Source organism: Mobula birostris, chromosome 15, assembly GCF_030028105.1.
Source record: "Mobula birostris isolate sMobBir1 chromosome 15, sMobBir1.hap1, whole genome shotgun sequence".
Classification (NCBI taxonomy): domain Eukaryota; kingdom Metazoa; phylum Chordata; class Chondrichthyes; order Myliobatiformes; family Myliobatidae; genus Mobula; species Mobula birostris.
This window is the reverse complement of record NC_092384.1, coordinates 85,079,890-85,101,803: the sequence shown is the minus strand read 5'-3', so window position 1 is coordinate 85,101,803 and position 21,914 is coordinate 85,079,890. Positions and strand designations below refer to the sequence as shown.

General features: G+C 45.3%; 1 protein-coding gene across 3 annotated transcripts in view; it reads right to left on the bottom strand.

Annotated features, from left to right (window-relative positions):
- Positions 1-2,210: 2,210 nt before the first annotated feature.
- The window catches only part of fbxo31 (F-box protein 31), a 32,107-nt gene continuing 12,403 nt past the window's right edge, over positions 2,211-21,914 (bottom strand). For 2 of the 3 annotated variants that reach the window (XM_072280057.1, XM_072280059.1), the window contains 5 exons: positions 19,211-19,285; positions 11,813-11,922; positions 9,098-9,251; positions 6,638-6,990; positions 2,211-3,211 (listed from right to left, as the gene is read on the bottom strand). In XM_072280057.1, the coding sequence (XP_072136158.1) occupies positions 2,989-3,211; positions 6,638-6,990; positions 9,098-9,251; positions 11,813-11,922; positions 19,211-19,285 (915 nt within the window). In that variant the 3' untranslated portion in view covers positions 2,211-2,988. The remainder of the gene's footprint in view (positions 3,212-6,637; positions 6,991-9,097; positions 9,252-11,812; positions 11,923-19,210; positions 19,286-21,914) is intronic. The other variant, XM_072280058.1, reaches the window with a different exon arrangement.

The window sequence follows — 21,914 nt, the reverse complement described above, 5'->3', positions numbered from 1 at the left end:
GTTTTTTTTTGTTTTTGGTTGTTAGATACTTGATCCAGCTGTGAAAGGTTACGAAAACATATTTGGGAATTTGGAGTTGACATTACAATTACATTAGTGTTGATGTTATTTCATTGGATAGCAAGCATATTTGTCTCCTTTGGTTCCAAATTGATATTCTGATAAATGTTGATAAAAGTGGGAATGGACTGCATGGTCTCTGAACCTGATGTTCCAGTTTTTATCATTGTCCAGTTAAGTGTCCCTTCCTGTTCAAAATTCACCAAAGCCCTGCAACCAGCTTTGTTGATACTTATAAAAACTTCTATTGTGATGTTAAGATATTTCTCACTGAAATACACAAATTCTTCTTTATTAAAATCAATGTTTTGATATTGTTTCTAAATATTGCAACATCTTATCTTTATAAAGCAAAACAAAACTTTATACATTGCCAGCATCTGCAGGATCCTGTGTCTATGATTTGCTCTTATGTGAAGTCTTTTTGAGATATGCCCACCCTGAAGTTTAAACCATCTGTGCTGTAGCATTTTGTGTATTGCTCAAGATTTCCATCCTGCAGAATCTTGTGTGATAATCTGTTAATCACTACTGTTGTACCCAGGAAAGCACCTTGTCATAGCAGGATATACACTACCTAGCTTGCCTGAACCCACACGATAAGGTCTCTGTCAAACAGCAATGCTGTGATATACACAGCACCGCTGCTTGGATGGCCCAAGTCAGACATCTGAATATCCCTGTAAGACGATGGTAACGCCACAAATTATGTAAAGCATCCTTTCATGTAAAGATGGACTTTGCCTCCACAACTAAAAAGTGATCATTCCTATCAATATTCTCACAGATGGGTTGGCAAAAACAAGTCTTTTTATTTCTGGATATTGTTGATTTACCACCTACCACAGAGCTGAGTCAACAGGAATGCTTTTCAGGACCCGCCCGGTGTGGTGAAAACCAGTTCCCAGTGCAGAGAACTTGCTGCACCCTTGATAGCACAAGTCCCTCTTCCAAAGACTGCACTCATTGATCAACTGAAGACAGCCAGTAGATGGTACTCATAAATTAGAAAAACAGCTGCCAAATTAACTCAAACACAAAAGATGCTGGAGGAACTCAGCAGATCATTTATATTTCCCCCCACGGATGCTGCCCATCTTGCCGAGAGCCAAGTTAACCCTGTGACTCTTCTCACCCGTTTTCCGCTAAAGAACCATGGAAACATACGCATCGCTTGACACAGTGGTCGTGTGAAGTCTGTTCCAGAACCTCAGAACTAATTCAGTTGACCCTGCAGTTTGAGCAGCACTGTTAACAGTCTGCAGCACACTTCTACATAATGTAAAACTGCAGAGCTGCCTCAGCATCAAGAAACAAGTTTACCACAAATCAAATTTTGTCATTTTTTGTCAGTGACAAGAAGTCTGATTCTGATCCAGAACATTAGTTTTTATTTCCCCCACAATCTGAGAGAGTGAATTTTCTTCCATGTAAGACAAAGTTGTGAATACTGCAAGGAGGAATTTCCATTTCCCCAACATCAATTGTGCTGCCATGTGGGTTTTGAAGCTCTTATCTGGATACTCTTATATAGCCTGAAATGTGGCTCTTTCCACTTGGAATTTCTCAGCTCTTCTGATAGGTTGTAATAACCATGACCACAACCACTAAGCTCTTCCCCCAACAAGATTCTGGCAGTGTGATAATCCTGAAATTCCATGCTCAAATCCCAGCAAGTTTTAAAGTTTCGGCCTGAGACATCAACTCTTTATTCCTTTCTTCCAGCATTTTGTGTGCATTGTTCTGAACTTCCAGCATCTGCAGAATCTCATTTGTTTTCACAATGAATTCATTAAAATTTAAAATGACAGAGTTTTGCTTGCTATGAACCCCACCCCCCCGCCCCAGTCTGACTGACACTACTAGTCCATTCCACCACGTTTGGCTGAGGGCAATGAGGGATGGACAATACGTTGTGCTGCACCAAATAAATGTGAAGATCTGCAGACAGCAGCTTGCGATGAGTCACATGCTCCCATACTGTGCAATCCTTCCCCCCACCCTCTCTGTCAGTCAGTCCCTCCTGTGACCACTGCCTGCCACATCTGTAGAAGGTCTGCTTCACGAACAGCCTATGCAGAGCAACTCTGGCCAAAGCATCTGGGACCCACTCGGTTTGCAATGTTGTCAGGGAAAAAGAAAACACACCATTTCCAAAAGTTTCTTTTAATCAAGTTCAAGATCATAAAACTTAAATTATTCTTTTTCAAACATAAAACAATAAACTGAAAATCTCTTTATAAATTTTCTTAACATAAATATTAAAATCTTTCAATCTTAACCATATAAACTCAAATTTAAATAATACTTTATTTCCTGATATTGTCTCACTGCCTCAGCTGGCTGGTGTAGAGTTTGAAGGTGAGAAGGTTTATTATACATTCAGCCCAGATAAGGTTTGCTTTCTGCGATATGAATTACTATCACTTTTTTCCTCTTTCTACTCCATTCTAAACAACACAAAATTAAACGTGTGCAATGATTTTCAACAGAATTAAACAAACTCCCTTAAAGACAGGGCACAGTCAAACATTAGTGCGTAAAGTTAAAGCTTCTTCCAATCGTCATTCTTTGTTACCTTCCACAAAATGCCGGGAGGCTTTCAATACTCCTCTTTAGGCTCTATTCTCTGCTCTGACCACACCAAGTGCATTGAAAAGAAACTATTACAAAACCATTGCAACAAGATTACTTAAGGTAGTAGCTCAGGTGAGAGGGAGAGGGGCCAAGGTGAGCAGGAGCCATTACATGGTTCTGGTCCTTCTTTCCCAGCGTGCATGCTTCAGTGGGCGTGAGGAGAAACTGCAGACCTGCGGTTCTGAGCACTCCGTTCTTTGGGGGCGGACATTGACAGGCCTGCTTCAGTGGGCGAGGAGGAACTGCAGACCTACGGTTCTGAGCGCTCCATTCCTTCAGGGCGGACATCGATCAGGATGTCCATGACTGCATGTTCTTCAGCATCAGTTCGAAAGCTTCTCTGTGAGGGGCTTGCGCATTTTTCAGTGTGTCTTCAATTCGACTGTACAGGCTGAAGGATTTCAGGTCTAGCCAGATGAAACCAAAACACTGGTCATTGAAGAGAACGAAGAGACCAGGTGTCCTCTCAGGACTGGTGAAGCCGTGCCCTGCAATCAGCCCAGTGCCATAGAAGCTAGCACCAGACCAGAAACACAGACATTCTGATCACTGCAAGCAGCTGAGCAAAGTCACTCTACGTGACAATCCATCGATGTAAACACACTGGATTACAAAACATTGATAAACAGCTAAACGATACGGTGAACGGGCCAGCTCTGCAGAGTGTTAGGGAACAGTGCACAGTTCAGTGAAAGGGGCCTCACAGGTAAAGAGGACGGTGGAGAAAGCTGTGTAGCACACTAGCCTTCAGCAGTCAAGGCACTGAGAACAGGATTTGGGTCATAATGTTGCAGTTATACAAGGCGCCACTTGGAGTACTGTGTACTGTTTTGGTCACCCTGTTATAGGAAAGATGTTATTAAACTTGAAACCAGGGAGTTGTCTGGACCTGGGGCCCCGAGTCACAAGGAGAGGTGATGTACACCAGGATTTTATTCTCTGGAATATAGGCGATTAAAGGGTGACCTGATGGAGGTATACAAGATCAAGAGGTCAGAGATACGGTGAAAGCACAATTCCCCCCCGCCCCCCATGAAGAGGGGGTGCTAAAAACAAAAGGGCAGAGGTTTAAATAATAAAGACATTAGGGAAGTTTCCTCAAAAAGGTGGTATTTGTAATGAGGTAAACACATTGATAACGTGCAAGTAGGTAGGTAGAAGTTTAGAGGGCGATGGGCAAATACAGGCAGATGTGCAACACCTACTGAGTATTTCTAGCATTTTTTTTATATGTTTCAACTATTCTCCAGTAGTAACTTATTCCACAGACTCTGTGTGCTGATGTCCCATTAACATACATGTTTCTAATCTCAAGTTTATTGAAAGTCTACTGATTTCAACCAGATCGGTTACAGTTTGCCTTTAACAATCTTGTGCTGCCTGTCCCATGCTCTTCCATATGGACTAATGGTTTCATGGACAGGGATTCCTCAGTTTCCCCATCACTCATGTTAGGCTGACTAGTCTGAGTGTATTCCCGCTCCCACCTCTCTTTCACCCACCATTCTGATATCCAAAGGTTGGGTGATTGTGATCACAGCTTCTGTTATCACATGATACACTAATCTGTAAAATGAGATTGAGTATAGGGACAGTCTGCCTTGGGTAATGAAGGAAATAAAAGAAGGTATCAAACTAAAAACTTGTGTATACAAAGTCACCAAGAACAATGGGAAACTGGTAGATTGGGAAAACTTTAAACAGCAACAAAGAAATCCTAAACCAGGGGTCCCCAACCTTTTTTGCACCATGGACCGGTTTAATATTGACAATATTCTTGCGGACCGGCCAGGGGTGTTCAAGTAGGGTTAAACTCACCTCAGCATGTCTTTTACAGTTAGAGTTGCCAACTTTCTCACTCCCAAATAAGGGACAAAAGTAGCAGTCAAATCCCAGGACACTTGTGTTTACCCCAGGAAAGACTACCATGACCATGAAGCCTCGCGTGGGCACCTGTGTGCGCATGCGCATACGTGCCGATTTTTCTCCCACAAATTGGTTTTGGCTTAATCTTCCCAACTATACTGTACATACATTATTTCTACTTTATATAGGCTCTGTATATTTCATATCATTCCTGCTTTTACTATATGTCAGTGTTATTTTCGGTTTTATGTGTTATTTGTTATGATTTGGTAGGTTATTTTTTGGGTCTGGGAACGCTCAAAAATTTTTCCCATATAAATTAATGGAAATTGTTTCTGCGCTTTACGCCACTTCGGCACGAACGGTTTCATAGGAGCGTTCTACCTTAGCGGGGGAAATACGAGACAAGGGCGGTCCTGTATGGGACAAACCAATTTAGCCCAATATACGGGATGTCCCGGCAAATACTGGACAGTTGGCAACCCTATGTTCAAGTTCAACAGTGCGTGACAGGGAATGAGGAAAGGTGCAGCTGACTCATATCGTTTCCTCACGGCCCAGTAGCACAGTGGTTGGGGATCGCTGTACTAAACAACAAAAAAAGTGAAGATAAGATTATGAAAGTAAGCTAACAAAGAAATTTAAAACTAAACGAAAAAGCTGTTATAATCAAGCAGAAAAGGGGTAGCTACAGTGGACATAGATGAGAAGGGGGAATTAACAGTGGGTAATGTGAAAATGGCCATGCCTTGAACGGCTATTTTGTGTCAGTCTTCACAGTGATGGACATGTCCAACATGTCAGAGAGAGATGTTCTGAATGCGATGGGAAGTGAGGAAGTTGATACAATTACTGCCACTAAAGAAGTAGTGATGGGCAAACTAGTGGGCATGAATGTAGACAAGTCAGTCCCCTGATCCTGATGGGATGCATCTCAGGGTACGGAAAGAAATACTGGAAGTTATAGCAGAAGTATTTGTGATAATTTATCAAAATTCTCTGCACTCTGGGCAAGACAGCAAATGTCACAGTTACTGTTTCTAAAAGGATTTAGGCAAAAGGTAGGTAACTATAGGCTAGTTAGCTTAACGTCTGCACTCAGGAAAATGCTTAAAGCCATCATTAAACAAAAAATAGCAAGACATCTGGACAGAATTGATTCCATCAGGAAGATGGAAGAGTTCTTTGGCTGATGAAAAGCAAATTGAAAGAGTGCAGAGAAAATTTACAAGGAGCTTGCTGGGTCTGGAGGACCTGAGTTATAAGGAAAGATTGAATATAGGTTAGGACTTTATTCCTTGGAATGTAGAAGATTGAGGTGAGGTATACAAAATTATGAGGGGCATAGATAGGGTAAATGCAAGCAGGCTTTTTCCACTGAGGTTGTGTGGGACTGCAACTAGAGGTCATGGGTTAAGGGTGAAAGGGAAAGGTTTAAGGGGAACATGAGGGAAACATCTTCACTTAGAGGGTCCTATCAGTGTGGAACGAGCTGCCAGTGCAAGTGGTGCATGCAAACACAATTTCAACATTTAAGAGAACCTTGGATAGGTATGTGGATGGTAGGGGCACGTTGGGCTATGTTCTCAGTGCAGGTCCATGGGAGTAGCCAGTTTAAATGGTTTAGCACAGACTAGATGGGCCAAAGGGCCTGTGTCTCTGCTGTACTTTTCTATGACTCTGGTCCTTATGTTCTTATTTAATGTTCAAGCAGGTTTGCCGGGCCAGATGGCCAACTCCTGCTTCTAGTCCTCATGTTCTTATTGAATGGCAGAGCAGGCTTGGTGGGCCAGACAGCCGACTCCCACTCCTAATCCTTATAATGAGTTCAAGCTTCACATTAGTGATCTTTCCTCAGAATGGTTCCAACTTTAATGATGTCAGGGTATTTAACCCACCTCAGTATCTTTTCCCATTCCTCTGCTCTAACACAAAATCCACTTGCCTCAACCTTCACAGAATCAGAGTTCACAAGTGATACTGCCAATACCCCTCCACCTCTGCCTTCACACTACTTGTTATTCTGAACTGCACAGGAGACAGTAAGTTGCTGTTATTCGATTGCTTCACTTACCAGGCATGACAAGTCCTTGGATAAACCTCGTTTCGAGCCATTACTCCCAGAGGAAGCACAAAGGGCTGCCCTTCTACAGCAGGCTCCCCTGCAGCCGCTCCCTCTGCCTCAGCGTGTCTATTCATCCCTGCAGCATTTGCCCCCTGGTCCTTCAGCTCCGGCACACCGTTACACGCGGGCTGTGAGTCGTCCTCATGGTGTTGTGTGTCGGCACACTGCACCTGCTGGTGAATCTCCAGGATGATTCGAGAAAGTTTGTCAAAGTTTTGCAAGTGCTCAATGTCAGGCAAGTGAACACGACGGGTCATGTCGATGTGCAGAGTCAGCTGTCCGGCAGGAACATTTGGGTCTCCCTACATCCATGTGAACAACAAATTCATTAGTTTCTATGTTTTCTTCAGAGCCATTACCGATCACACCAAATAGATCATTCCTTAATTTCATCTGCCAATGCACCCAAAAAGCCACAGTACTCAATCTGTCACACAGACAATGAGGAAAACCAATCTGAGCACTAACTACAGAATGAGCACTCAATCACTCCACACTCATAATGGAATTCAGAAGAATGAGGGGGAAAATCTCATAGAAACCGTCAAATGTTGAAAGGCTTTGATAGATGTGGAGAGGATGTTCCCTATGGTAGGGGAGTTTAAGACCAGGTACACATCCTCTTTGGATTCTTGATTAGTCACAGCATGAAGGGATATGGAAAAAAGACAGGAGCTTGGGGCTGAGAGGGAAAATGGATCAGCCTTGCAGAAATGGTGGAGCAGACTGGATGGGCCAAAGGGCCTAATTCTGCTCCTATATCTTATGGTCTTATTTCTCCACTAAGAATATAAACACCCGAAGTAGCAGGTCACTTAGCCTTTCCTGATTAGTCAGGGTGTCAAGTATTATGACAGAAGGTAGGAGAATAGGGTTGAGGGTGAAACTAAATCAGCCATGACAAAATGGCAGAGCAGAATTGATGGGTAGAGAGTCAAGATGGAGGTATAAGATGGGACAGCAGAAATTTACAGGGAATGTGAGAAGTAGGTTTTTCCACACAGAAGGTATGGTTATCTGGGATGAGATGCTAAAAGCAGATACAATTCTGTTTAGAAGGTGTTTGGACAAGTCGTTGGATAGGAATAGCATAGCTGGATACAGCCTAACAGGAGCAAACAAGATTAGGATTAAGGTTGGCATTAACAAGATGGCTGAAGGGCTTGTTCCTATGCTGAATAATTCTGTGCTATCATAGCTGTGATGCCAACTCCACATTCCCTTCTGTCCCTGTAGATGAGATCGGTCCACTTCAACAGACATGGGCTAATATGTCCCAGGACTGAGGACTTCTAAAACGCAACACAGATCATATCCCTTAAATCTAAAGCAAACATGAAATTTACCACTGTGGGTGGCACATCTGGTAGAACTGGTACCTTGCAGTGCCAATTACCACTTTTCAACCTTGACCTTTGCTCTGTGCGCGACCTCCCCGTGTTCGCCCCGCGGCCCCGTTGTCTCCCCGTGTTCGCCCCGCGGCCCCGTTGTCTCCCCGAGTTCGCCCCGCGGCCCCGTTGTCTCCCCGAGTTCGCCCCGCGGCCGCACCGGCTCCCCGTGTTCGCCCCGTTGTCTCCCCGGGTTCACCCCGTGGCCCCGTTGTCTCCCCGAGTTTGCCCTGCGGCCCCGTTGTCTCCCTGAGTTCGCCCCGCGGCCGTGTTGTCTCCCAAAGTTGGCCCCACAGCCGCGCAGGCTCCCCGTTTTCGCCCCGTGGTCTCCCCGGGTTCACCCCGTGGCCCCGTTGTCTCCCCGAGTTTGCCTCGTGGCCCCGTTGTCTCCCCGTGTTTGCCCCGCGGCCGCGTTGTCTCCCCGTGTTCGCCCCGCGGCTGCGTTGTCTCCTCGTGTTCGCCCCGCGGGCTCCTCGTGTTTGCCCTGTGGCTCCGTTGTCTCCCCGGGTTCGCCCCGTGGCCTCGTTGTCTCCCCGAGTTTGCCCTGTGGCCCCGACTTTGCCCCGCGGCCGCGTTGTCTCCCTGAGTTCGCCCCGCGGCCGAGTTGTCTCCCCGAGTTCGCCCCGCGGCCGCGTGAGCTTCCACTACTTGCACCTACTTCTCCCACAACCCAAGCCTGGCCATCAGAAATTGCCTGGGGTGTGGGTGAGATGATGAGAACGTGGGGAAAATAAAATGGGGTTACTGCAGATGGGCAGCTGATGGCTGGTACAGATTTGGTGGGTTGAAGAGCAGGCTTCTGGTATTGCCATCAACATGGCACTGCACTCTGGGCACTTTACAGAGATCTCCCAGTGATGGACAAACTGTCGGAACAACTTGCAAATGTTTGGCTTTTACACTGAGGAGTGAGAGGCTATACCAATACTCCAGACTTTGCACGCTGTTTCAACAGCAGTGAATTCCAGCAGCCAGCATCTCCACTCACTCTGCACAACTGTTTCTAGATGACTAAACTTACAGTAATCTTTGTCACTTTAATGTGGGTTCCATGAAAACTCAACATCACAATCTCCAGGCCATGACTCCCATAGGTTCCTTTGAAGAGGCCTGGTGGGATCAGATCCTCGGGACTGGAGGGTGGGAGGTAGATCCTACGATATGTCAGACAGTTACTGAAACACAAGGCAAACACCAGAGATGAAAGTGCAGCTATTGTCTGTTTAAAGCCAAACAGATAGAAACACCACAGCGAAGACAGAAACAGCTCAACTGGCTCACATCGACTAAGATGTCCATTGAAGCTAGTCCCATTTGCTCGTGTTTGGCACATAACTGATCTCCTCGTGTTTCAATAAGATCACCCCTCATTCTGATCACTGAAGAAAAGGACCCAGATTATTCAGCTATTATAAGACTACTTCTTATCCCAGCAACTACTTCAATGACTCTCTTCTGGACTACCTTCAATCTAGTCTAACTTCTTCCTTGAAGAAGTGGACTAAAACTTGACAGGGTGCAGACTCACTAAGTTTAACAATACTTCTCTACTTTAGAGCGCCAACCCTCTTGCAATAAAAGACTATTTGCATTCCTAACCACTAGCTGAACGTGCCTGCTAACTTGTAATTTATGCACATAAACACTTTGTACATCACTCATTTCCGGTCTCTCTACATTTAAACAATATTCTCCTCTGTCAAACTATACAGCAAGTTCTCACACTTTCCCACGTTAAACTATTTGCTCACTCACTGGATCTACCCATATCCTACAGAACCCTATATCCTCCCTGCCCCATGCCTTCCCACCTATTTTCCCAGATATTATCAAATGTAGACACCCTACCCTCCTGTTTCCTTCTCCAAGTCATTGATGTAATTGTGGACCAAGAACTGAATCCTGGAGCTCTCCGTTGTTACAATCTTCTAGTCTGAAGATGACCTGTTCTAACATCCTCAATCCACAATAACTCAATTCTCCAATATCTAATCCTAGGCACCAGATTTTCACGCAGCACCTTATCAAATGTATTCTAGCTCATTGTTTTAGATCATTCAGTGGCCAATATCGGTACTGCCTGCCAAGGTGCAAGCCAAGAGTTTTTATTGAACAATTGAACAAAAAGGACGGAGATGGCTCGGGGCTCATAGCCATACTCCTTAGCACCCCCCCGCCATACCAAGTATGGGTTCACTCCTAGTCAATGCCTTCCTAATTCCATTCCTCAGTTGGATCTTTCACCACATTTAGCCATTCATACAGGGTATATCCAAGCCGCAAAGACAGGACCTGAACTTTGTACCTCTGATGATCATCAGCACACACACTCCAGAGGCTGGGTGGCCCAAATGTCTGCTCAGCCAGTCCAGCTGTTTGCCCTGAGATGTGCTGCACTGTTACAGCAGTAGGACACATCCCAGGGCAAACAGCTGGCCTGTTACAGCAGTACAGCTCACCCCAGGGAAACAGCTGGCTTGTTACAGCAGTACAGCTCATCCCAGGCAAACAGCTGGCCTGTTACAGCAGTAGAGCTCATCCCAGGCAAACAGCTGGCCTGTTACAGCAGTAGAGCTCATCCCAGGCAAACAGCTGGCCTGTTACAGCAGTAGAGCTCATCCCAGGCAAACAGCTGGCTTGTTACAGCAGTAGAGCTCATCCCAGGCAAACAGCTGGCCTGTTACATCAGTAGAGTGCTTCCCAGGCAAACAGCTGGCCTGTTACAGCAGTAGAGCTCATCCCAGGCAAACAGCTGGCCTGTTACAGCAGTAGGACACATCTCAGGGCAAACAGCTGGACTGTTACATCGATAGAGTGCTTCCCAGGGAAACAGTTGGCCTGTTACAGCAGTAGGACACATCCCAGGGCAAACAGCTGGCTTGTTACAGCAGTACAGCTCATCCCAGGCAAACAGCTGGCCTGTTACAGCAGTAGGACACATCTCAGGGCAAACAGCTGGCCTGTTACAGCAGTACAGCTCACCCCAGGGAAACAGCTGGCCTGTTACAGCAGTAGGACACATCTCAGGGCAAACAGCTGGCCTGTTACATCGGTAGAGTGCTTCCCAGGGAAACAGCTGGCCTGTTACAGCAGTACAGCTCACCCCAGGGAAACAGCTGGACTGTTACAGCAGTAGAGCTCATCCCAGGGAAACAGCTGGACTGTTACAGCAGTAGAGCTCATCCCAGGGCAAACAGCTGGACTGGCTGAGCAGATGTTTGCCTGGGATGTGCTGTACTGCCGGAACAGTCCAGCTGTTTGCCTGTGATGTGTCCTCCTGATGCTACAGGCCACTGGGTTCTGTATTTCGCTTCTTCATTTTTCATCAACTCTTCTCTTTATATCCTCGTGAAACTCAAGCAGATTTTACAAACATTTTGAAAAACTAAATTTGCTTGTTTTGATTGTGTTCAGCATCTCCAAATTACTTCCTTGATTATAAACTCTAGCATCTTGCCAACAGACAAGAAGCTGATGTGCCCATTAGTTCTTATTTTAACTTCCTGGTCAGCACCAAGAAACGAGCCAAACCCCCAGCACTTAGCAATAATTTTAGGTCTCTCAATGACCCAGGTACCTGCCTTTCTCCCCAGCATCCCCTTCCTCTGCCATATCACAGCCCTTCCCAATTACTCACTCCCTCCTCAGCTGGTGACTCAGTGGAAGTAGGGCAGATCTTTGCATACTCCTGCAGTCATGCTAGGCATACTGGAGTTCTCCCTGGACAGAAACTCACTCGTACTGACTGGTGTAGATAAATTTCATCAAGATCAGCTCCTGCATATGCTCATGAAAAATATCCTCCAGGGTCCGACCCCACTCCTCTGCTAGCCAGGTCCGGAATTCCTGTGAGAAGAAGACAATTTAACCAGAGACATCCTGAGATGTACACGATCCATCCAAGGACAACCTACTCTCCGAGGGAAAGACGTTACCAATCTGGTTCTCGAGGAACAAAGGGGCTGCTCTGAAGCACGGCCACACCTGTACGACATTGCAAGAGGAGGAGAGAAACAATGGACTCAGTGAAGTCAGAGACAGCACAAACAGCCAACATCTGGGGAGAGGAGATTTGAAAGTGCAGAAGATCATGACAAGTATAGAGAATTATGAGGGAGATGAACAGAATTTTTCCCATGAGGTTGAGGGTATACAAGACAAGAGTTGCAGGGAAATGAAAACCAGAGTGCTAGAACAGTTAGTGGAGAGGTTGTGGAGGCAGATGTCAGTAAGACCTCAAAGTCAGGAATCAGTAAGTTGAGCATGGGGCGACTAGTGTCCTGAGCTGCGTATATATCAATGCAAGAAGTATCGTAGCAAAGGTGGATGATAGTGTTGAAGATGAGGTAGCTGGTTTACAAACAGAGGCAATGTGCAGTGAAGAGATGCCGTTGATAGGGCAGTCAACAGGATGAGTTGCAATTTAAAAGGTGGACAAAATCGAAGTGGGTGAATACAGGAGAGAAGGTATTGTATCCGAATGTGCACAGTATATGGAATAAGGCAGATGAATTTGTAGCACAGTTACAGACTGCATGTATGATGTTGTAGCATTCACTGAATCACGGCTGAAGGAAGATTACAGCTGGGAGCTTAATGTCCAAGGTTACACATTGTATCAAAAGGATAGTAAGGAAAGCAGAGGGGGCGGCATTGCTCTGTTGGTAAAAAATCATTAGAAAAAGGCGACATGGATCAGAAGGTGTTGAATCATCGTGAATAGAGCTAAGGAATTCAAGGGTAAAAGACCATGATGGGCGTTGTATACAGACTCCCAAACAGTAGTAAGAATGTGCCCTACAAATTACAACGAGAGATAGAAAATGCATGCCGAAAGGGTAATGTCACAATAGTCATGGGGACTTCAATATGCCGGGTAGATTGGGAACATCAGGTTGATGCTGGATTCCAAGAGGGGTAATTTCTAGAATGCTACAAGGTGGCTTTTAGCAGCAGCTCATTGTTGAGCCCATTAGGGAACTGGCTGAAATTCTGAAGAGAAACAACTGTGCAGTGGAGGAGTCGGGGTGCTCCAATATAGACCACAAGACATCACAGCAGAATGAGCCATTCAGCCCCGGTCTGCTCTGCCATTTCACCATGGCTGATCTTCTCCTTGTAACCTTACATGCCCTGACTTACTGGGAATCTATCAACCTACGTCTTAAATATACCCACTGTCCTGGCCTCCACAATTGCCTGTGACAACAAATTCCAGATTTACCACCCTCTGGCTAAAGGAATTCCTCATGGACGTTCCTCTATTGAGGTTGTGTACTCTGGTCCTCGACTCCTCCACTATAGGAAACAGCCTCTCCAAATCCACTGTGACTAGGCCTTTCAACATTCAATAGGTTTCAATTAAATCACTCCCTCCTCTTTTCCAATTCTTTTAAATCTCAGTGAGTCGAGGCCCTGAGCCATCAATTGCTGCTCATGTAAGCCTTTCCATCCCAGAATCATTTTCATGAAACTCCTCTGAACCCTCTTCAATGTCAGTGCAACTGTTCTTTGATAAGGGGCCCAAAACTGCTCACAATACTCCAAGTGAGGACTCACCAGTGCTTTAGAAAGCCTCAACATTACATCCTTGTTATATCCTACCCCTCTCAAAATGAATGCTCATGTTGCATTTGCTTTCCACAACACCGACTCAAACTGCACGTAACCTTAAAGGAATCCTGCAGAGGACTCCCAAATCCATATACGCCTCAGGTTTTTGAATTTTCTCACCGATTAGAAAATAGTCCATGCTTTTGTTCCTTCCACCAATGTACACTTTCCGATACTGTATTCGATCTGCCAGTTCTTTGTCCATTCTCCCAACCCGTTTGTCCTTCTGCAGCCTACTTGCTTCCTCAACACTACCTGTCCCTACTTAGCTTTGTATCATCTGCAAACTTGGCCACAAAGCCATCAATTCCATCATTCAAATCATTGACAAGCAGTCCTAACACCGAACCATACAGCCAATCAAGAAAGGTTCCATTTATACCCACACTGCCACCTGCCAACCAGCCAATGCTCTATCCATGCTCCCATCTTTCTTGCAATACCTTAGGCTCTCATCTTGTTAAGCAGCGTCATGCACGAGCTTGTCAAAGGCCTTCTGAAAATCCAAGTACACAACATCAATTGATTCTCATCAGTCTATCCTGCTTGTTATTTCCTCAAAGAATTCCAACAGATTTGTCTGTTAAGATTTTCCCTTAAACGGTACTGACTTCGGCCTATTTTATCACATGCGTCCAAGTACCCCGAAACCACATCCTTAGCAATCGATCTTAATATCTTTCCAAACACTGAGGTCAAACTAACTGGCCTATAATTTCCTTTCTTCTGTCTCCCTCCGTTCTTGAAGAGAGGAGTAACATTTGCAATTTTTCAGTCATCCAGAACCATGCCAGATTCTCGTGATTCTTAAAGGTCACTACTAATACCTTCAAAATCTTCCACAGCTATTTCTTTCAGAACCCTAGGGTGTAGTCCATCTGGTCCAGGTGACTTATCCACCTTCAGGCCTTGCAATTTCCCAGGCACTTTCTCCCTAGTAATAGAAATAGCACTCACTTCTCTCCCTGACACTCAAACTCCTGGCATACTGCTCGTGTCTTCCATGGTGAAGACTGATGCAAGCAAACAAAATGCCAGGTGTTAAAGGGTGTGAGGGAAGAGAAGTGGGTGCAGTTACTATTACAAAGGAGAGGTGCTCAAAAAGCCGGAAGACCTATGGGTACACAAGTCACCCAGATCAGATAAAATGCACCCTAGGGTTCTTTCTGAAAGAAGTAGTGGCAGAGATTGTGGAGGTATTAGTAATGATCTTTCAAAAATCACTGGACTCTGGCATGGTGCCAGAGGATTGGACAATTGCAAATGTCACTCCACTCTTTAAGAAAGGAGGAAGGCAGTAGAAAGGAAATTATAGACCAGTTAGCCTGACCTCAGTGGTTGGAAAGATGTTGGAGTCAGCTGTTAAGGATGAGGTTATGGAGTACTTGGAGCCAGGACAAGACAAAGTCAACTACCACTTTCTATCTTGCCTGACGAACATTTTTGGAATCCTTTGAGCAGATACGATAGATAAAGGGGATGCAGTGGATGTTGGATATTTGGACTTTCAGAAGGTCTTTGACGAGATGCCACACATGAGGCTGCTTACCAAGTTAAGAGCCCATGATATTACAGGAAAGTTACCAGCATGGTTAGAGCATTGGCTGATTGGTAGGAGGCAGCGAGTGGGAATAAAAGGATCCTTTTCTGGTTGGCTGCCTGTGTCTAGTGGTGTTTGCAGGGGTCGGTGTTGGGACCGCTTCTTTGAATGCTGTATATCAATGATTTAGATGATGGAATAGATGGCTTTGTTGCCAAGTTTGTAGATGATGCAGAGATTGGAGGAGGTGCAGGTATAGTTAAGGGAACAGGTAGGCTGCAGAAGGATTTAGATTAGGAGAATGGGCAAGAGAGTGGCAAATGAAATACAATGTTGGAAAATGCATGGTCATGCACTTTGGTAGTAGAAATAAATGTGCAGAGTATTTTCTTGTAGGGAGAAAATCCAGGAATCTGAGATGCAAAGGTACTTGGCAGTTCTTGTTCAGAACGCCCTCAAGGTTATCTTGCAGGTTGAGTTGGTGGTGAGGAATGCAAATGCAATACTAGCATTCATTTCAAGAGGTCTAGAGTGCACAGCAAGGATGTGATACTGAGGCTTCATAAGGCACTGGTGAGGATTCACCTTGAGTATTCTGAATAGTTTTGGACTCATCTGAGGAAAGAATTGCTGGAATTGGAGAGAGTTCAGAGGAAGTTCTCTTGGGATCCAGTACCAAACAGATTTTCCCAATCTACCTGCGTATTCAAATAGCCCATGATTATCATAACATTACCCTTTTGATATGTATTTTCTATCTCCCATTGTAATTTGCAACCCACATCCTGGAGGCTGTTTGGAGGCCTCTTGCATTTCCGTAATTCTACAGCTTCTGATCTCATGTCACCTCTTTCAAAGGATTTGATTTTATATTTTTTGTAACCAAAAGAGCACCCCATGCCTTCTGTTTACTTGCCTGTCCTTTCAAGTGAAGGTGCATCCTTGGATGTTAAGCTCCCAACTATAATAATGATTCAGCCATGACACAGATGTCGAGTGTCATACCTGCCAATCTCTAACTGCACTACAGTATCATCTACCTTATTCCATACACTGCACACATTCAACACCTGCAGCCTTGTATTCATCACCCTTTCTGATTTTGTCACTTTTACATTGCAACTCATCCCACTGACTGCAATCTGCCTGTCCTTCCTGTCAGTCTCACCACACACTGCCTCTGCTTGTACACCAACTGCCCTGTCCTCAGCCCCATCATTCTGGTTCCCACCTCCCTGCCAAATTACTTTAAATCCTCCCCTACAGCTCTAGCAAACCTGTATATTGGTTCCCCCTTGTGTTCAGCTGTAGCCCATCCCTTTTGTACTGGTCATACCTTCCCCAGAAGAAATCCCAAAGATCCAGAAATCTGAAACCCTGTCTCCTGCATCAGTTCCTCAGCCATGCATTCATCTGCCAAAACACCCTATTCTTAGCCACATCTGCATGTGGCACAGGTAGCGATCCAGAGATTACTACCCTGAAGGTCCTGTTTTTCAGCTTTCTGCCTAACTCCCTATATTCTGTCTTCAGGACCTCCTCACTTTTTCTACTCAAGTCTGGTCGCCTCACTATAGGAAGGACATGGAAACCATAGAAAGGGTGCAGAGGAGATTTACAAGGCTGTTGCCTGGATTGGGGAGCATGCCTTATGGGAATAGGTTGAGTGAACTCAGCCTTTTCTCCTTGGAGCGACGGAGGATGAGAAGTGACCCAATAGAGATGTACAAGATGATGAGAGCCATTGATCATGTGGATAGTCAGAGGCTTTTCCCCAGAGCTGAAATGGCTAGCTCAAGAGGGCATAGTTTTGAGGTGCTTGGAAGTAGGTACAGAGGAGATGTCAGGGGTAAGTTTTTTTATCCAGAGAGTGGTGAGTGTGTGGAATGGGCTGCTGGCGGTGGTGATGGAGGCAGAAACAACAGGGTCTTTTAAGTGACTCCTCGATGGCTACATGGAGCTTAGAAAAATAGAGGGCTATGGGTAAAGCCTAGGTAGTTCTAAGGTAGGGACATGTTCAGCACAGCTTTGTGGGCTGAAGGGTCTGTATGTTTTCCATGTTTCTACCAATGTTATTGGTGCCAATAGGCATCAAGATTTCTGGCTGTTCACCCTCCCCTTTTAGTATGCCATGGACCTGATTCAAGATGTGCCTGACCCTGGCACCCGGGAGGAAACATGCCATCCGGGTCTCCCTTGCGTCCAGAGAATCTTATGTCCTCTAATTATGGACTTCCCTATCACTACAGCAGGGCTCTTCTACTCCCTTCCCCTCTGAGCCACAGAGCCAGAGGCCCGGTCACTGCAGCTTCCCCCTGTTAGGGCTACTGAGGGAAATGAAGGAAGAGATTACCGAGCCTCTGGCGATGATCTTTGCAGCAACAGGGTCGGCAGAAGTACCGGAGGATTGGAGGATTAGGGACTAGAGATAGCATAAGAAATTATAGACAAGTGAGTCTTACTTCAGTGTTGGGCAAGTTGTTGGAGAAGATCCTGAGGGGCAGGATTTATGAGCATTTGGAGCGACATAATCTGATTAGGGATAGCCAGCATAGCTTTGTCAAGGGCAGGTCGTGCCTTACAAGTCTGAATTCTTTGAGGATGTAATAAAACACATTGATGAAGGTAGAGCAGTGGATGTAGTGTATGTGAATTTCAGTAAGGCGTTTGATAGGGTTCCCCATGTAAGGTTCATTCAGAAAGTAAGGAGGCATGGGATCCAAGGAGACCTTGCTTTGTGCATCCAGAACTGGCTTGTTCACAAAATGCAAAGGGTGGTTGTAGATGGTTTGTATTCTGCACGGAGAACGGTGACCAGTGGTGTTCTGCAGGGATCTGTTCTGGGACCTCTCCTCTTTGTGCTTTTTCCTAAATTACCAGGATGAGGAAGTAGAAGGGTGGGTTAGTAAGTTTGCTGATGACTCAAATCTTGGGGGTGTTGTGCATACTCTGGAGGGTTGTCAGGGGTTACAACGGGACATCGATAGGATGCAGAACTGGGCTGAGAAGTGGCAGATGGAGTTCAACCCAGATAAATGTGAAGTGGTTCATTTTGGTAGGTCAAATTTGAAGACAGAATATTAATGGCAAGACTCCTGATAGTGTGGAGGATCAAGGGGTCCATGTCCATAGGTCACTCAAAGCTGCTGCACAGGCTGACAGTGTTGTTAAGAAAGCGTATGGTGTGTGTGGCATTCATCAACCATGAGATTGAGTTCAAGAGCCCTGAGGTAACGTTACAGCTATATAAAATCTTGGTCAGACTCCATTTGGATACGGTGTTCTGTTCTGGTCACCTCACTGCAGGAAGGATGTGGATGCTTATAGAGATAGTGTAGAGAAGACTTACAGGGATGTTAACAACAGGAATTCTGCAGATGCTGGAAATTCAAGCAACACACATCAAAGTTGCTGGTGAACGCAGCAGGCCAGGCAGACTAGTCCTGACGAAGGGTCTCGGCCTGCAACGTCGACTGCACCTCTTCCTATGGATGCTGCCTGGCCTGCTGCGTTCACCAGCAACTTTGATGTGTGTTACAGGGATGTTGCTTGGATTGGAGAGTATGCCTTATGAGAATAGGTTGAGAGTACTTGGCCTTTTCTCCTTGGAGCGACAGAGGATGAGAGGTGACCTGATAGAGGTGTATAAGATGACGAGAGGCATTGGCCATGTAGATAGCTAGAGGCTAACACAACGGGGCATAGTTTTAAAGTGCTTGGAAGTAGGTACCGATGGGACGTCGAAGGTAAGTTTTTCACAGAGAGTGATGGGTGCGTGGAATGCACTGCCGGCGACAGTGGTGGAGGGGGATACAGTAGGATCTTTTAAGAGACTCTTAGATAGGTACATGGAGCTTAGAAAAATAGAGGCAATGCAGTAGGGTAGAGACTTGGCAGTTTCTAGAGTAGGTTACATGGTCAGCACAACACTGGGGCCAAAGAGCCTGTATGTGCTGTAGATTTCTATGTTCTAACACCTACCTCCTGCCTCCCTCCAGACATCCGGTGAAAATCTGTCTGATCACACTTAGTAGAAAACTCATCTTTCTTCACTATCTGCAAACAGAAGAATATTTGTTGGATACAGTATTCTGGAACTGACAGAAAAGGTACCCTCAATTGTTCACATCATATAACACAGGTCAACAAAAGACCCCCCTATTCTAGAGTCAGGAAACAACAGGCTATAACAGAAAAAAAAAGCAAAGAATGAGTGGCCCGAGACCAAGGAACGCCCTTGTGCCAAAGAGTGGCCAAGACATGGGTTCGTATAACAGTTAGTTAATGATATGATGGAGTGCGCAGGCAGATTTATGATTCAATCAACGGTAGTCAGTTCACATGAACTTTGGTTGGATCTATTATTGGGGATGTAACAAAGAGGAATAACTGGACTAAGGAACGAGCTAGGCATACTATTTGGTCCATTTACCAAGACTTTGCTGTGAAATCCATGTGTACTGTCTGGAGCTGCTGGGATCTTCTCTCTCTCTCTCTCCCCTCTTCTAATCAATGGGAGAACCTGGATCAGGAAGGGCTGAAACACCAATCTTTCTGCTTATCGTTAAAAGTCTCCCACTTATCAGCTGTCCCTTTACTTAAAAAAAACAGCCTCTCCCAATCAACCTTTGCAAGTTCCCGTTGAATGCTTTCACCATTTCCTTGGCATAAATCAGTATTTTAATCTGTGGACCAGTCCTATCTTTTTCTTAAACTAATAGAATTATGGCCACTGGCCCCAAAGAGCTCTCCCTGTGACTCTCAATCACTTGTCCCACCTTTACCTCCTCTCTTGTTGGGTCATCTACACCAATTCCACCCCAGCCAAGACTCTGAACTACAAATATCCCAGTCAAAATAAGGGAAGTTGAAATCATCTACTATTACAAACATATTATTCCCACATCTATCCTTACCTCATCTTCCTATGTATTTGTATGTCTTGTTCCTGCAGATTCGTGTGGGAGGGTGCGTAGTACAATCCCAAAGTGATCATACCCTGAATTTGTTCTACCCATATAACCTCACTGAGCAACACCTAACACTATCCCCACTAATAGTTGTTACACACTCTGTGGCCACTTTATTAGGTACACCTGCTCGTTAATGCAAATATCTAATCAGCCAATGATGTGGCAGCAACGCAATGCATAAAAGCATGCAGACATGCTGAACAGGTACAGTTGTTGTTCAGACCAAACATCAGAATGGGGAAGAAATGTCACCATAGAAAGGGTGCAGAGGACATTTACAAGGATGTTGCCTGGATCGGGGAGCATGTCCTATGAGAACAGGTTGAGTGAACTCGGCCTTTTCTCCTTGGAGTGACGGAGGATGAGAGGTGACCTGATAGGGGTGTATAAGATTATGAGAGGCATTGATCACGTGGATAGTCAGAGGCTTTTACCCAGGGCTGAAATGGCTGGCACGGGAGGGCATAGTTTTAAGGTGCTTGGAAGTAGATACAGAGGAGATGTCAGGGGTAAGTTTTTTACGCAGAGAGTGGTGAGTGCGTGGAATGGGCTGCCAGTGGCAGCGGAGGCGGATACGATAGGGTCTTTTAAGAAACTCCTGGATGGGTACATGGAGCTTAGAAAAATAGAGGGCTATGGGTAAGCCTAAGTAGTTCTACGGTAAGGACATGTTCGGCACAGCTTTGTGGGCTGAAGGGCCTGTATTGTGCTGTAAGTTTTCTACGTTTCTATCTAAGTGACTTTGACCGTGGAATGATTGTTGGTGCCAAATGATGTGGTTTGAGTATCTCAGAAACTGCTGACCGCCTGGGATTTTCATGCACAGAGTTTACAAAGAATGATGCAGAAAACAAAATAAAACATCTAGTGGGTGGCAGTTCTGTGGGTGAAGGCACCTTCTCAATGACAGAGGTCCGAAAAGGGCCAGACTGGTCCAAGCTGTCAGGAATTCGACAGTAACTCAAATAACCATGCATTACAGTGGTGTGCAGAAGAGCATCTCTGAACACACAACTGAACTGGACGGGCTACAGCAGCAGAAGATCACGAACATATACTCGGTGGCCACTTTATTAGGTACAGGAGGCACCAGGTGGCCATCGAGAGTGCATGGTAATGGTAAAATTAGTATAAGAATACCTATTGGTTGCAAATGGCCTAATTCTGCTGCTATGTCTTATTTTATTTTATTTGATTGGGTTATACTGCCAAATAGGCCCTTCTGGCCCGACGAGCTGCACTGTTCAGCAACCCCTGATTTAAACCTTTCCTAATTATGGAACAATTTACAACGACCAATTAATCTATTGTTGGAACGTGGGAGGAAACCAGAGCACCCACAGGAAACCCACGGTGTCATGGGGAGAACATACAAACTCCTTACGGACAGAGGTGGCAATTGAACTCGGGTCACTGCCACTGCAAAGCATTGTGCTAACCACTACACTCCTGTGCTGCTCAATACAAACAGTTGAAAATTTAATACAAATAAAATTGATCAGTCAAGTGAAGCTTAACAGCTGGAATGGCCATGCTGCCTCATGAGGGAAGATTGGACGGGCTCGGCTGAAGTGTTCAAGATCCTTGTGGATCCCGGCAGGGTGGATCGGGGGGAGTACAGAATCCAGAACTAGAGGATTTCTTCAACGAGCAGTGGAAGACAACAATTTGTGCACTTTAAAGAAAGAGGCAGATAGATTCTGTATAAGCAA